At 51.6% G+C, this 15317-nt stretch overlaps 1 protein-coding gene across 2 annotated transcripts in view; it reads left to right on the top strand.

The window, feature by feature from the left end:
* LOC133345304 (catenin delta-2-like) overlaps positions 1 to 15317 on the top strand; it is a 46980-nt gene that overhangs the window by 10226 nt on the left and 21437 nt on the right. For both annotated transcript variants that reach the window (XM_061555946.1, XM_061555944.1), the window contains exon 3: positions 12978 to 13090. In XM_061555946.1, coding sequence (XP_061411930.1) covers positions 12978 to 13090 — 113 coding nt within the window. The remainder of the gene's footprint in view (positions 1 to 12977; positions 13091 to 15317) is intronic.

Here is a 15317-nt window from a genome sequence, read left to right as displayed (position 1 = left end):
AAAGCTTTAAATTGAAAAGCAACAACAAGAACAACACAAATACGTGGCGGTGATGTCGCCACGGCGTTTGTGCCAGGCTAGGTGCGCTTCTGCGTCAAGCGTGTAAGGCTCGGCGCTGGCAGGATGTCACGGGGTAGAGTCGGGCGCTCTATGGGCTGACTGACTGAAATCACTGGCAGCTGCAAAGAGAATGCTGCTCGACTGATATACTTGAGCACTGAACACACAGACGTATCATCGTTCACGCAGTCGAGATCTGAAAGGCATTTCTTGAGAATTGCTTTTTGTGTTTAGTTTGTTGTCCTTCCTCCCGCATCTCCGACTAGCGCGGTTGACTACGTACGGTGCGAAAGAAGTTCATCACACAGCACAGCATGTTACGCAGGCTCTCATTCGTTTGGCATGTTCGTAGAACACTCACAATGCATGAGCAGATTCCACCCTGGTATCGCCTTGGCAGGGGACTAACGCGGCCTCGGGGTGGCATAGACTCAGGTCTCTCCTCCAGACCCACGGCCACTGTCATTGACCTCTCTGTCGTGAGATTCGCCAAAGGTCACAGGAATCGTTGTGAACGTTCGTTTTCTCGCGCTGTTGTGATTTCTCATGTTGTTTTTTTGCCTGTTTATTTGTTATAGACGCTGTTAACTGCAGCAAATTGGCAACTGATTTCCCGTCGGCGTTCAGCCGAGGGGTGCCTTGGCCCCGTGCTGCAGATTGCCAACGATTGTGTTGTTGCATCCGAGGCAGGGTGCCGTGGCTTTGAGCGTGCGGCTCGGGCCATGCTCTTTGTCTGGGCAAGCCTGTCGCGTCGGCAGGGCGCGTGGCCCCGAAGACGCCGTTAGCCAGAGACATTGCCAGCGTCGCTAAGCTACACGTGGCAGAGCATCTCATTTTAGAGCTACTCCACCGATGCATCTTCTTGGTTCTTTCGGTAGTCACGTAGAAGGGAAATAATAAAATAATAAAACATAATAAAATACAATTCTCACGACGTTTCGGCCACAACGCAAGCAGCCGTCCTCAGGTGTCATTCAGACGCTGTCTTTCCGACAGCCCTGTCCTTCACCTGAGGACGGCTGCTTGTGTTGTGGCCGAAACTTCGTGAGAATTGTATTTTATTATGTTGTATTTTTATTATTTTATTATTTCCCTTCTACGTGACTTTACCGAAAGAACCAAGAAGATGAATTCCTGCAGTCACGAAAGCTTTAAATCGAAATCTACTCCACGGAGTTGAGCAGCAGCGTTCACTCTCGTACAGTGCGCGCCGTTGGACTGCGGACTTTCTTAAACGGCACCAGGACTAATGTGTACACTCACGCGCCTGATGTCCAGTGAAATCGATCACTTCTGCCCTCGTCCTGGAGCCCAGGATTCGCGGGGTCTCTTCCCCCCGCCAAGCGAACAGGGTGGACGCTGGTGCCAATTAAACAGCGCGGGGCAGCCTCCGGGAACGCAGCATTCGCCTAATTGACCGCAGCTCGTGGTGCTGCAGGGATCACCTCGCATTCTAGATTTTAAGCTTTCGTGACTGCAAGGATTCATATTCTTAGGGTTTTTCGGTAAAGTCACGTAGGTAAATTTTAAAATTAATAAAAGTAAAATAAAAATAAAATAAAAATCACGACGTTTCGGAGGCAACACAAGCTTAAATTTTTTTACCTACGTGACTTTACCGAAAAAAACCTAAAAATATGACCTCGCATGCCTCGTCAAACACGTCCAAAGCCACACCCCCGGGACACGGTAACCCACTTGAGATAGCATCACCGCGAGGCAAGGCTGCGGTCATTTTTGTTCGCGGGATCGTTGCTGCGTAAAGCACTCGGCTCCGATGGGCCCACTTAATTTATTAAAATCGTGTCGATTTAATTCCGGATGAGAGCTTATTAAAACGAGGCGGCCATGTGCGGCTCACAGAAAAACCTTTCGCTGCGGTGCTATTGGAGGAGTGCTCGGTTCGCAATTACGACGAAGTCTGCGTGGACGAGGAGCCGAGAGGGAACTTTGTGCTGCCCGTGTCGCCGCGGGGCCGCGCGCCCGCCCATTGCTCGTATCCCATCGCCGCTGCCGGTGCTGCATTGAAATGTCGGCGTGCGTACGCGCACACGTGTGCGTTGGACTTCTTTACGCAGCGTACGTGGCCAACCCGCGCTAATGGGAGGTGCGGGGGAAGGTCAAGAGACTAAACACACAACTAAAGCTGTTATAACGAAATTAGTTTTCAATCTACATTGCGTCAATGACTCTATGTTTTGCGTGTACTGTACTGACATGTATCGGTCGAGCAGCATTAGCTTTGCAGCTGCCAGTCATCTCAGTCAGCCCATGGCACCCGGCTCTACCCCGTGACATCCTGACGGCCTCAAAGCGTACCTAGCCTGGCACAAAAATCAGTTCTCAATAAATGAGTTTGTCAATCTGGATGATGATTTAAAAGTGCGTAGCTCCAGTAGCTTCCTAACATCGGAAGAGCGTTCCAGACGGCCGCAGAAGCGCATCTGAAAGCGCCGCGCGATGCGGTGACCGCCGTCTTTGATTCGACGACTCGCCAAAAGCCGCCGCCGCTGCTGCTGCTGCTGCCCCGAGTTCGCGTGACGATGGTTTATATGGATGCATTCGTCATTTCCTGATTGCTCGTGCGATACGCACCACCACCACCACCCCCTCGCCGCATCCTAAGTCTCATGCCAACCAACTGCCCATTGGAATCGCAATGGGCGCGACTGAGTTCTACACCAATCGTGTGTAAATAGTCGCGAACGGCGCAGTGGCACTGCGGCTGTGATGTTGCGGCTGTGATGTTGCGGCTGTGATGTTGTGCACGTGTAAGTTCAGCCATTGGTGGAGGATTTTTTTTTGTACACATTCAAAGTCGCAAAAGGTCGAGATGCGTTGTGAACCTAATCACCATCAGTAATGCCGGCCCGAGAGTGGCGAGCGAATTACATTTTAGTTAAAAGATTGCGAGTTTAAATTCGGTTGGAAGACAGAGGAGAGTAATGAGCTCCATAATTTTCAGCCATACGGGGGGCCGGGGGAGGGGGGTGTATGGAGGGGGGGAGGTAACAACACCCCGTGTGGCAGGGCTGGCAAGGGGACACGTGGCGCACGATGGGATGCAGAGAATCTGAGTCACAATCTCCATTGACACTGGAGGGATCCGATGAGCAATGAAGCTCTTTTTTTTACAGATGTCGAGTAGGTGCAAAAACACGACAGGGGTGCAAAGTTTGGGAAACGTAAGCAAATCACTAAAAAAATTAAGTTTTTCAAAATAAAAATTCAATATTATAAAAAATGTTTTACCAGGTAAAGCCCACTGAGCTATTAACTTATTTTTCAGAAGCGACTTGGCCACAAATGATAGCTCAACTCGGTGGCTTATCACGTGCAAATGTACATCAGCAGCTAAATAATCTAACAAATAAGAATCATAATATCGGCGAGCGATGCAGGCCAATCGACGGCAGCATTCTGCCTGAGCATTCAGATGGGCATTGGCCAAGCCAGTCAAACATATCTATCTATCTGGATATAGATGCACCAACTCCAGGCTCGACTCGGCTCGTCGCAATCACAGCCCGGCCGCAGCGACCCGTCTCAAGGTGATGGTCGTGCCAAGGAGAGACGTGGCACCCGGTTAGGGCCTGGATAGGTCTGTCGCAAGCGTCACTGCCAACTCCGTGCCCCACGATGGCCGTGCCACAAGCTCCCGTCGGCTCCTCTCCACAGCCGTCGATTCGGCAGCGTGGCCGCGTGGATGTCGGCGGAGGTCAAACACCGAGGGCCGCAGCTGGTAGCTGCTTTGTCCGCAGGACGTCAGGCCGATTGATGGACACTCAAAGCCGGGGCCCTCCCGTCACTCTGCAAGCAAATTAAAACGTCGCATCATGAATATTCATCGCAGCCCCGACTCTACGGCTGGGTGATGCTCGTTATGCGCAACATGCCGCCCTTCATCATCATCATCGTGATGCGCCGTCGTTGTGGTCTGTGGTTGCGGTTGTTATCGATGGCCAATCGCTTTTGTAGGGGAACACCGCATGGAGGAAGAAGGGAATGTCGCCACGGTTATCATTGTCGACCGCCCATTTCCTGTATTGCCACGATCATTGCGATGGTTTTGTTTTTAATAACCGATGTTATATGTTAGCTCTTGCAATAACAAAAAATATCATGCCGTATTATTACAGCTATAACGCTTATGCGAGTATGTTATATTTATATATGTTACATTCAATGTAGCATTCAAGGCAGGAGCCATTGCTGTGGGCTCTGGCTGCTGTTGGTGATTGTTGTGCTGGGTGTTGATAAGCTGTAGTGGGTGCAGGGTGTAGTGAGTGCAGGGTGTAGTGGGTGCAGGGTGTAGGGGTGCAGGGTGTAGTGGGTGCGGGGTGTAGTGGGTGCAGGGTGTAGTGAGTGCAGGGTGTAGTGGGTGCAGGGTGTAGTGGGTGCAGGGTGTAGTGAGTGCAGGGTGTAGTGGGTGTAGTGGGTGCAGGGTGTAGTGAGTGCAGGGTGTAGTGGGTTCTGGGTGTAGTGAGTGCAGGGTGTAGTGGGTGCAGGGTGTAGTGGGTGCAGGGTGTAGTGGGTGCAGGGTGTAGTGGGTGCTGGCTGTAGTGGGTGCAGGGTGTAGTGGGTGCAAGGTGTAGTGGGTGTTTGATGTTGGACGCTGGCTTTTGTCAGCATTGAGGCCTCACAGGAGAGTCCTAAACAGCAAATGGGTTGGCAAAATTGAATTGAAAGTCATTAAGTGGAATGGGGAGAAGTCGATGGAATTTGGTGGAATGAGGCAAGGAATAGAGTAATTGTCCTCTGGAGGAGTTGTGTGATAGCGTGTCTGTCTGTGCGTGTGTCTGTTTTTGTGTGTGTCTGTCTGTGTGTGTGTGTGTCTGCGTGTGTGTGTCTGTCTGTGTGTCTGTCTGTGTGTGTGTCTGTCTGAGAGTGTATGTGTGTCTGTCTGTGTGTCTGTCTGTGTGTCTGCCTGTGTGTGTGCCTGTCTGTGAGTGTGTATGTCTGTGTGTGTGTCTGTCTGTCTGTGTGTCTGTCTGTGTGTGTGTGTCTGTCTGTGTGTGTGTCTGTCTGTGTGTGTGTCTGTCTGTGAGTGTGTATGTCTGTGTGTGTGTCTGTCTGTGTGTCTGTGGGGAGCCGTAGTGTAGCGGTCCGCTCGCTGCACTACGAACCCGATAACCTGACTTCGATCCCCGCTCACGGCCAAAACCAGCGACGATTATCTGAACCAGTCATGGGCATCCCCTAGGTTTACTCAGCATGAAATGAGAACCTGGTGCGGCGTGTAAACATCGCCATTAGGGAAACAAAGGTGGCAGGGGATGGTGTTGGGCACCTACCACCTCGTGTGCCGTGCCGGCCTTCACAGGTGCTATTCGGTCACAGCACTTGCCCCAACAGTCTGTTACAGGCTATACGGGGGATCTTTGTGTTTTGTCTGTGTCTGTGTGCGTTATAGACCGAATATTTTCCATACATGGTCGTGTTTTTTTTATTTTCTTGATATGGCTTAATAATTCATTTCATTTTATAGGGAAAATAAAGTTCATATGTCGTGTTTATATTCCCTTAGTTTTACTTCCACTCAAATTTAATTTAACGTTTCGAATTTGTGTGCGCCTCGGACGAGCAGGCGGAGGGAGGCTGCGTGTGATATGAATGCAGCCTCGCTCGACACTCACGCTCAGCCATCGCTCTTCCTTCCCGTATACATTAGCAAGCCACTGGACCTGTGCACTTTTAAATCACCTCGATTGAAAACTCATTTCTTTAGAACCGCTTTTTGTGTTTAGTTTGTTGTCCTTTCCCCCCCGCAGCTCCGATTAGGATGGTTGGCTATGCTAGGTGCGAACGAAGCTAAACTTACACACATCTAGGCCCTGTATCTGATGTATGACAAATCCAATTACGGAAATTCACAGTGAAGCGCATGAACACGACTACGCTGGATGCTACAGTGGCCCTGGGACGGCGTGGGGTTGGGAGTTCCATTAAGCTGCGCTTTGCTTGTGAGCGATCGCTTGCGATGCGGTGACCACGAGCCCACGGGGCGCTGTGGTGGCTAGGAGATGTTAACTACCTCGCCTGGTGTGCAGGAGGTCGTGGGTTCGACCCCGACCCTGACGCCTGCTGCTGTATATTTTGAGTTTGTGTGTCTCTCTTATCATCATCACGGTGGCTAGGAGATGTTAACTACCTCGCCTGGTGTGCAGGAGGTCGTGGGTTAGATCCCGACCCTGACGCCTGCTGCTGTATATTTGGAGTTTGTGTGTTTCTCTTATCATCATCATCACGGTGGCTAGGAGATGTCAACTACCTCGCCTGCTGTGCAGGAGGTCGTGGGTTCGATCCCGACCATGATGCCTGTTGCTGTATATTTGGAGTTTGTGTCTCTCTTATCATCATCATCACCACGGTGGCTAGGAGATGTTAACTACCTCGCCTGGTGTGCAGGGGGTCGTGGGTTCGACCCCGACCCTGACGCCTGCTGCTGTATATTTGGACGTCCCTGTGGTCACGTGGATTTGTCTCCGGTTTTCCTCCTCCTCATTTAGAAACACGCGTTTAGAGTATTTGTCTGCTATCAATTTGGACGTGATAAGCCGCTTCGTTGAGCTATCATTTGTGGCCAGCTCGCTTCTTGAAAAACAGCTCTCCATATATATAGTTTAGTGGGCCTTACCTGGTAACATAAAACGTAGTTTAAACATATTATTGGTTCTTTCGGTAAAGTCACGTAGAAGGGAAACAATAAAACAATAAAATGTTCACGACGTTTCGATTGCAACACACTTGATGATGATTGCTTGTGTTGCAATCGAAACCTCGTGAGAATTGTATTGTTTTATAATTGTATTGTTTCCCTTCTACGTGACTTTACCGAAAGAACCAAGAATATGAATTCCTGCAGTCACGAAAGCTTTAAATCAAAATAGTTAAAACAGTTCGTTCTGAGAGATCTAGGGGGTTACCGAGGAGAGGGATCGATCCCTCCATGAGCCGATCTCTCCGCTCTCTAGAGGGGCACATTGTGCAATCAGTGTTGGTCGCCGCTTCGATCCATCGGGGTTCTCCAGCGCAAGCAATCGGTTGCAGCTTCGCGTGCAACTTGAGCTGAAGCGCTGTCTTGATGACGTCGCCCACTGATTGGTGATCACGGGTTTTTTTTACGTGGGCTCTTAAAACCTTAGTTATGGTATTACAGTACCGGTAACATCGTTTTTAAACACAGTAAAATAAAAACCTGTTTCCAGTCTGCCGCGCACACGTACGTGGCATTGTTCCGACACCAAACATCGCACGTTTACAACTTTAAACGAGAAATGCAGAGAACTGCCACTGTGGTGTACTGGTTATTAGCACGTTTGGCGACGTACGGCGCGAAAGAAGTTCAACATACATACACACGTGAGCACACTGGACTTGCAACACGGAGGTCTCCGGTTCGATAATTACCATCTCCCGGCTCGGCAGCTCAAAGAATCTGGCAAGTTGCTCAATCGCCTCCTCCTCCTTCCGCCACTCACCACCCAGTAGTCTCAATGGGGACACGAGGTAGTCGATGGGCAGTCTGAATGAGTACACACACCGCACACACCACACCACACCACACACCACACACACCACACACACCACACACACCACACACACCACACACACCACACACACCACACCCACCACACACACCACACACACCACACACACCACACACACCACACACCACCACACAACCACACACCACACACACACCACACACACCACACAACACCACACACACCACACACACCACACACACCACACACACACACACCACACCACACACACCACACACACCACACCACACACACCACACACACCACACACACCACCACACACCACACACAACACCACACACACCCACACACACCACAACACACCACACACCACACACAACACACCACCACACCACACGCACACACACACACACCACACAACACCACACACACCACACACACCACACACCAGCACACCACACACACCCCAACACACCACACACACCACACCACACACGCCACACACCACACCACACACACCACACACACCACACCACACCACACACACCACCACACCACACACGCCACACACACCACACCACACACACACACCACCACACACACCACACACACCACACACACCACACACACCACACACCACACAACCCACACACCACACACACCACCACACACACCACACACCCACACCAGCACACACACACACACACCACACCCACACACACACACCACACACACCACACCACACACCACACACACACCACACACACCGCACACACCACACCACACACACATCACTCACACACCACACAGACCACCCCACACACCACACACATCACTCACACACCACACCACACACCACACACATCACTCACACACCACACACACACCACACACACCATACACATCACTCACACACCACACACGCCACACACACCACACCACACACACCACACACATCACTCACACACCACACACACCACACACACCACACAGACCACAGCACACACAGCACACACACCACACCACACACACCACACACACACCACACCACACACACCACACACACCACACACACACCACACACAACACGCACACCACACCACACACACCACACCACACCACACACACCACACACACCACACACACAACACGAACACCACACCACACACACCACACACACATACCACACACACCACACACACCACACACACACCCCACACACACCCCACACACACACCACACACACACCACACACACACCACACGTGCTGCTGTCAAAACCCCCAAAGCTTTCAAACGTACTCTTTGGTTGTTTCGGTAAAGTCACGTAGGTATAAAATAAAAACGAAATCACGACGTTTCGGGCGCGACACAAGCGTCCGTCATCAGGTGGGAAAGCATGGTCTGCTGCTGAGGCAGACTGTTTAAAAAGGTTTGAAATGGGTGTAGCCCAAGGGTCATAAAGAAGTGGCCGGGGCTAGTGATGTTAATATGAGAAATTAGCATGTAACTGTAAGATGGAAGGAGAGGTGTCACACGTGTGGCGGCTCTCACACTGACGATGTCTTATCGGAGAAAACGAGTGAACGTCACCCAGTGCGTGAACGTCACTGAGTAGTACTGATGCAATCAGCGCCTCACTGCTGGGGGGTGGTTGTGGTGGTGATGGAGGAGAAAACATTTCCCCAGACCTCACACAAAGCAGGGCCTCCACAATCTGCCCTCATTTGTCGCTTTGTCGCTGAATTAACAAAAGGCTGTGGGAGGCCACCACGCGTGTGGCATTTCTGCCCCCCCGCCCCCCCGGGGTCCCTAGGAAGTGTTACAGCTCAGCCCCTGGAATTGCGTACAGCGACACGGGGCCGCTGCGACCCGTACCGGCACAAAAACGTTTTAACTACCCATATTTGGACCATCTTATTTGACAGGTACTATTCTACTTTACCGAGTGTTGACATCCCCAGCGTTTAACAGTACTCTCCTTTTTGTATTTGGATTGTCAACCAACACGGGGTATAACGACAACTTGTACACCTATTCTTCTCTTTCAGCCCCGCACATCCCCCCCAACACGTTCCATTCATTGGCTACCACATTCAGATAAGCCCCTCCCCCCTCAACTTGTATTTAAGAACTTGTCTCTTGGAATATTGCCTCACTTGATACAGTAAATTTAGCTGTGGAGGTCCCACCTGATGACGGAGACGTGTGTTGCCTCCGAAACGTCGTGATTTTTAAATTTTATTTCTAATATTATTTCTCGAAGAAATCTTATTATTTATTTATTTTTATCTACGTGACTTTACCGAAAAAAACCTAACAGTATGAATCCTTGCAGTCACGAAAGCTTCAAATCTAGAACCGTACCGGCGGATTTGCGCGTTCGGCGGGGCTGCGTAAAACCTCGCGCGGAGACCTCTCGCCCGCCTCGAACCACTGCAACGAGGAGTGACGTGGACGCGAGAAGTGGCGACTGCATCTGACGGTGGCAGTCAATTTCAGATTTTACCACCGCCGTGCTCTGTGCAGCGTGGAGCGCTCCCCTGGGTGCAGAGAGAGCGAGAGAGAGAGAGAGGAGGAGCCCTTCATGATCGAGTTGAGTGTGGGGGGGGGGGCAGATCGGCAAGGACGAATCTCCGTGCTCTTCGTGCGCGGTGTGCGTGTGGTGTGCTCTCCACACACTATTGCAGGATATGCAAATCTGCGTTCTATATATAGACGCCAACATACATTGTGCGCCCGTGTGTGTGTGTGTGTAAATTTACATACACCAAGCTTGTGTTAAATGTGAAAGGTAGACCTTGTTTTAAAACATCTGACCTTGTGGGGGGGGGTGTAGTGGCGTGAAGGAGGGGGGCACGTGCCCCCCCAGGGACTGTGACCGCCCCCCCCCCGTGATAATGAGTAGAACGCCCCGTGGCAGGCGTCGCTTCGCCTGTTGATGGATGTGCAGTGGTGGCGGTGGTGGTGGTGTCAGTGATGAGGTTTGCCATATTTCAAGGGGGTCGGAGTGAGCTGCAGGTTGGCCAGGAGCTGTCGGAGGGGGTGAGCTGCTAATGACCGAAGCAAGATCGATACCAACATTCATGCGCATAAGTTATCGCGATAGAGATGCATGCAACCACAAGGACAGTTCAAAGTGTGCCTGTGCTGAAGTAAGCTTTAGGTGATGTGCATCTCTGCTGGTGGACCGGAGCAATGTTGGAACTTCGAGATGAGTATGGCCAGGCGACCAGCGAAGCACAGACAAAATGGTTATTCATTGTATTCAACCCCAGTGGGATTATGGGCTGAGTCAGACCACGACTGAGATTATATCGAGCACCTCGTATTCATCATTCGGGAACTTCGACCCACGCACCACCGAGTCAATAATCAGGGAGCTTCATCGCCATCACCTCCCCTGGGCGCCATGGGAAGTGTTGTGCATCCAGTGTGTTGCTGTACACTTCCACGGGATGAGCCACTTCGTTGCGCAGTCATTTGTGGCCAGGTCGCTTCTGAAAAATAAGCCATTATCCGTGATTGGCTTTACCTGGTAAAATAAAACATTGTTGAGTTATTGTAATAGATTTCTACCCTTTCAACTGGTACAAAAACGGACACCTTTAGTCAGTTGTTGTACCAGTTGAAAGGGTAAAAACCTATTACTATATTTTGCCACTGGTAAAGGAGGTCTCATATTGTTGAGTTATATTTGAATATTTTTTTGTGAGTGATCTGCTTACCTTCCCTATACTTTGCACTACGATCGTGTTTGTGTATTATTTGTCGTCGAAACGCTCTGACCCCGTGCCCTCTACTGGACATCTGTGAAGACGAAAACAAGAGCTTTACAGCTCATGGGATTCCTCCAGTATAAATCAAACTTCCGATTCTGGCTGGCGGTGCTTTGGTGCTTGCCCTCTCATGCCGACACCCGTGCCTTCGCCAGGCTGCATTTCACGGGGCCGACAGGCCAAGGGAAAACAGTGATCCATCACCGTGCTCCGACGGAGAGGCGCTCAGTAGCCACAACCTCCAAACAGGACAATTACAACGCCCCTCCTTTCTGCGTTTATTAATTAATTTATTCCGTGCTGCACGCGTTTAAGCACGTCACCGCAAATTTTTTGTTGTTGAAAATAATCCAAATGCGGCCTAAGTTCGCTCCGCAATTATATTTGTGGTTTACATATACAATATGGGGTCATAACATGACTTTATTTTGTTTCAGGCTGGCCATGGATATACAACACTCGGTTTGAGATTCGATTGCTGTGTGCAGATGACGGTCGTCGTATATTCAATGTTAATGTGCCCGTTTTATTGAGGGGCTGGCTACTGCTGATGTGTGGCGTTATCTTGGTGTGGTCTTGGGACTGTTTTGATGTTTTGTGCGGCCTTGCCCAAGCTTGACAAATTGAACTTATATAATCAATGTGTTTATTTATGTATAAGTATTTATATTTAGCGCCTTGCTTAGCCGTTTCCCTATTTTGACCTCCCTATCATATGTGTTTGTACTGTTTGGTGTTATAACTCGCTGACCCGACCTTACTAGACGTTTGTGAAAAAGAGCTTCAGGGCTCATTGGATTCCTCTAAGTAAAGATTCTAATTCTGAGTGGTGTGCTGGAGGACGATGCCAACGCTACTGTGAACGAAGTGACATGCGGCCCTTCGGCTGCATCCCGATATTTAAATAAAACATTACATCAAAGGTAACAACAACTCATTTTAAAAAAACTATTTGCTTGGAATATCCGTTGAAGCCAGCAGGTTCAAGCTGAGCACAATCGCTCTGGTGACATCACCGTCATTGAGTGATGAACTGAGGCTGCTGTTGTTGCCTTTGCTATCGATGGGCAGCGGTAACCATAGCAGGGTATCCACTGCACGACGGGCACCCGTCCGTATCGATTCCTGATATCGCTGATCAGTGGCACGCGGTATCCGACCCTGGCCTGCACCTTTCATTTAAAGCTCAAATACAATCTGCATGGACTTTACCACCCCATCGCGTGCCGTTCCGGCCTTCATAGCTGCTCGCTAACAGCACGTGTCGTCCCCAACAGTGTGTGCAGGCTACACGGGGGATCTTTGTCTTTGTGTCTTGTGTGCGTGCGCTACGAACTCAGCCACCCGAGTTCGATTCCCGCTCATGGCCAACACCGGTGACGATTATCTGAACGGGTCCTGGGCTTCCCACCAGGTCGATTCATACCTCAAATGAGCACCTGGTGCGGTGTGTAGTAAACATCGCCACGAGGGAGACAAAGGCGGCCGGGCCAGGCTACCGGCCACCCCCCCCCCCCCCACGTGTGCCACGGTGCCGGCCTTCATCGGTTGCCGCTCGCTAAGCAGCACTTGCCCCAACAGCCTGCTGAGGGCTATACAACGGGCCACCGACCCTTTGTCTTTGTGCGCAGGAGCTGCAGTTCGAGCGCCTGACGCGCGAGCTGGAGGCGGAGCACCACAGCGTCGCCTCGCAGCTGCAGCGCTGCCGCCTCGACTCGGAGGCCGGCAGCGCGAGCAGCGTCAGGTGAGGGGCGGCGACTACTACCCCCCCACCACCACAACTACCCCCCCCCACCACTACTACTACCTCCCCACCACTACTACTACTACCTCCCCACCACTACCCCCCACCACCACTACTACTACCCCCCCACCACTACCCCCCACCACCACTACCCCCCACCACCACTACCCCCCACCACTACTACTACCCCCCACCACCACTACCCCCTCACCACCACCACTACTACTACTACCCCCCCACCACCACCACTAGTACCCCCCCACCACTACCCACACCACCACCCCCCCCCACCAGTACCACTACCCCCCCACCACCACCAGTACCCCCCCACTACCACCACTACCCCCCCACCACTACTCCCCACCACTATCCCCCCCCACCACCACTACCCCCCCCACCACAACTACCCCCTCCACCACAACTACCCCCTCCACCACTACCCCCCACCACCACTACCCCCCCCCACCACTACTACCCCCCCACCACCACCACTGACCCCCCACCACCACTACCCCCCCACCACCACCACTACCCCCCCACCACCACCACTACCCCCTTCCCACCACCACTACCCCTCCCCCACCACCACCCACTCCCCACCACTACCCCCCACCACTACCCCCCACCACTACCCCCCACCACCAACACTACCCCTCCACACCACCACCACCCACTCCCCACCGTGCCGCGTAGCTCGTCCTCACCCTCTGTGCCACACGCCCTCCTGGGCGTTGTCCAAACACCCGCGACAACGATGTTTGTGTGCTACGGGGCTAAGAGACACCCACGACGACATTCGGCACACACACACGCACACGTGGCCAACACACAAGGTCACCCGTTAGCGATCACCTTGTTGTTCTTCCCCGCATCTCCGATTAGCACGGTCCGCTACGTACGGTGCGAAAGAAGTTCAACGTACGTACAAGACTGGCACGGCACACGAGGGGGTCGGTGGCCCTGCACCACGCCCGGCCGCCTTTGTCTCCCAAGTGGCGATGTTTACACACCGCCGCACCGGGTTCTCATTTGAGGCTGAGTTGACCTACGGGACGCCCCAGACCGGTTCACACAGCCATCTGACACACGCACACGAGTAGGACAAACCCCAGCTTTTCAAGTGTGCCAGCACCCCTGGTTTTCGGCAGCACCAAAGCCTTGTAAATCGTAACTTTAATTATCCAGGAAAGCCTCACTAGGAGTCCCAAAGACTCTTCACTGGAGCGTCATGCATTGGCACGTTTCCCCTGTTATTTCGTGTCTCCCCGTTACGAAAGACTGGGATACGTGGAGAAAAAGCTCAAACAAATATCTGTCCGTTCACCCAATCGCTCTCCTGTCATGCACGTGGTGGCTACCTCGCAGCCCTGCAGTTGGGGTGTGCTACGCGTACGATAATTCCACAATCTTGTGTTACTGCAATGTTGATCATATTTAAACGTATTGGAGGCTGTGAAATGCGCACGATGCATATCGTATGTTATTGGCGCAGGATGATAAAAAAAGACGCTTTATTTTGATCGAGAGCCGATAGCCAGGCTTTTCGTAAATTGCCGCAGTGTAGTTGATCATTACACAGCGCTTAACATCATGATGCTTTATTCTTAAACCATGTTCACGGCTGCCTCCCCTCCTTCCTCCCTTCCTTCTACAAACACTGCAACTTGCCAGATTTCTGTTGCGATGGAGGCTGTGGTAACTCGTGGTTTTTTTAATGCTCCGGCCTGTGTCCTGCAAGAACAGCAACGCCGTGCATGCGGCATGCGCCCTCATTACATCCATGGACAGACAGCGAGGGCAGTGCCACGGGGAACCCTGACCAGGATGTTCTGCCTTACAGGATAGCCTCAGCGAGTCTCAACTCGTTTGCCTTTGTTCTGTCAAGTTTTTGCTACGTGTTTCCCAAAAATGTGTAAAATTGTACTATTTCAAAATTTGTCAATTTTTTTTCGTGATGCCAGCACACAATGGCCTGCTCTTCTTTGAACAATATCAGGTGATCGTTGAAGTCCAGTGACGCAGACGGCACGTGTGTCACGGTTAATACGCCCGAAGGGATATGCAGGGCGGCCTTCTGGGCTAGAACCGCGAACCTCTGCAACGAGCAGCAAACTGCGCCGTGTCACTGGCCCACCCATGGTGGACTGTGAGCCTGGCTGCTGAGAGCGAGCAAAGTCAAAGGAGAACATCTCCTTTCGGCCGCAGAATTTATGGGGCGATAATAAGA

The sequence above is a fragment of the Lethenteron reissneri genome, chromosome 21 (genome assembly GCF_015708825.2).
Source record: "Lethenteron reissneri isolate LAM-NWPU_2019-01 chromosome 21, ASM1570882v1, whole genome shotgun sequence".
Lineage (NCBI taxonomy): Eukaryota > Metazoa > Chordata > Hyperoartia > Petromyzontiformes > Petromyzontidae > Lethenteron > Lethenteron reissneri.
This window is presented reverse-complemented; position numbering and strand designations above follow the sequence as displayed.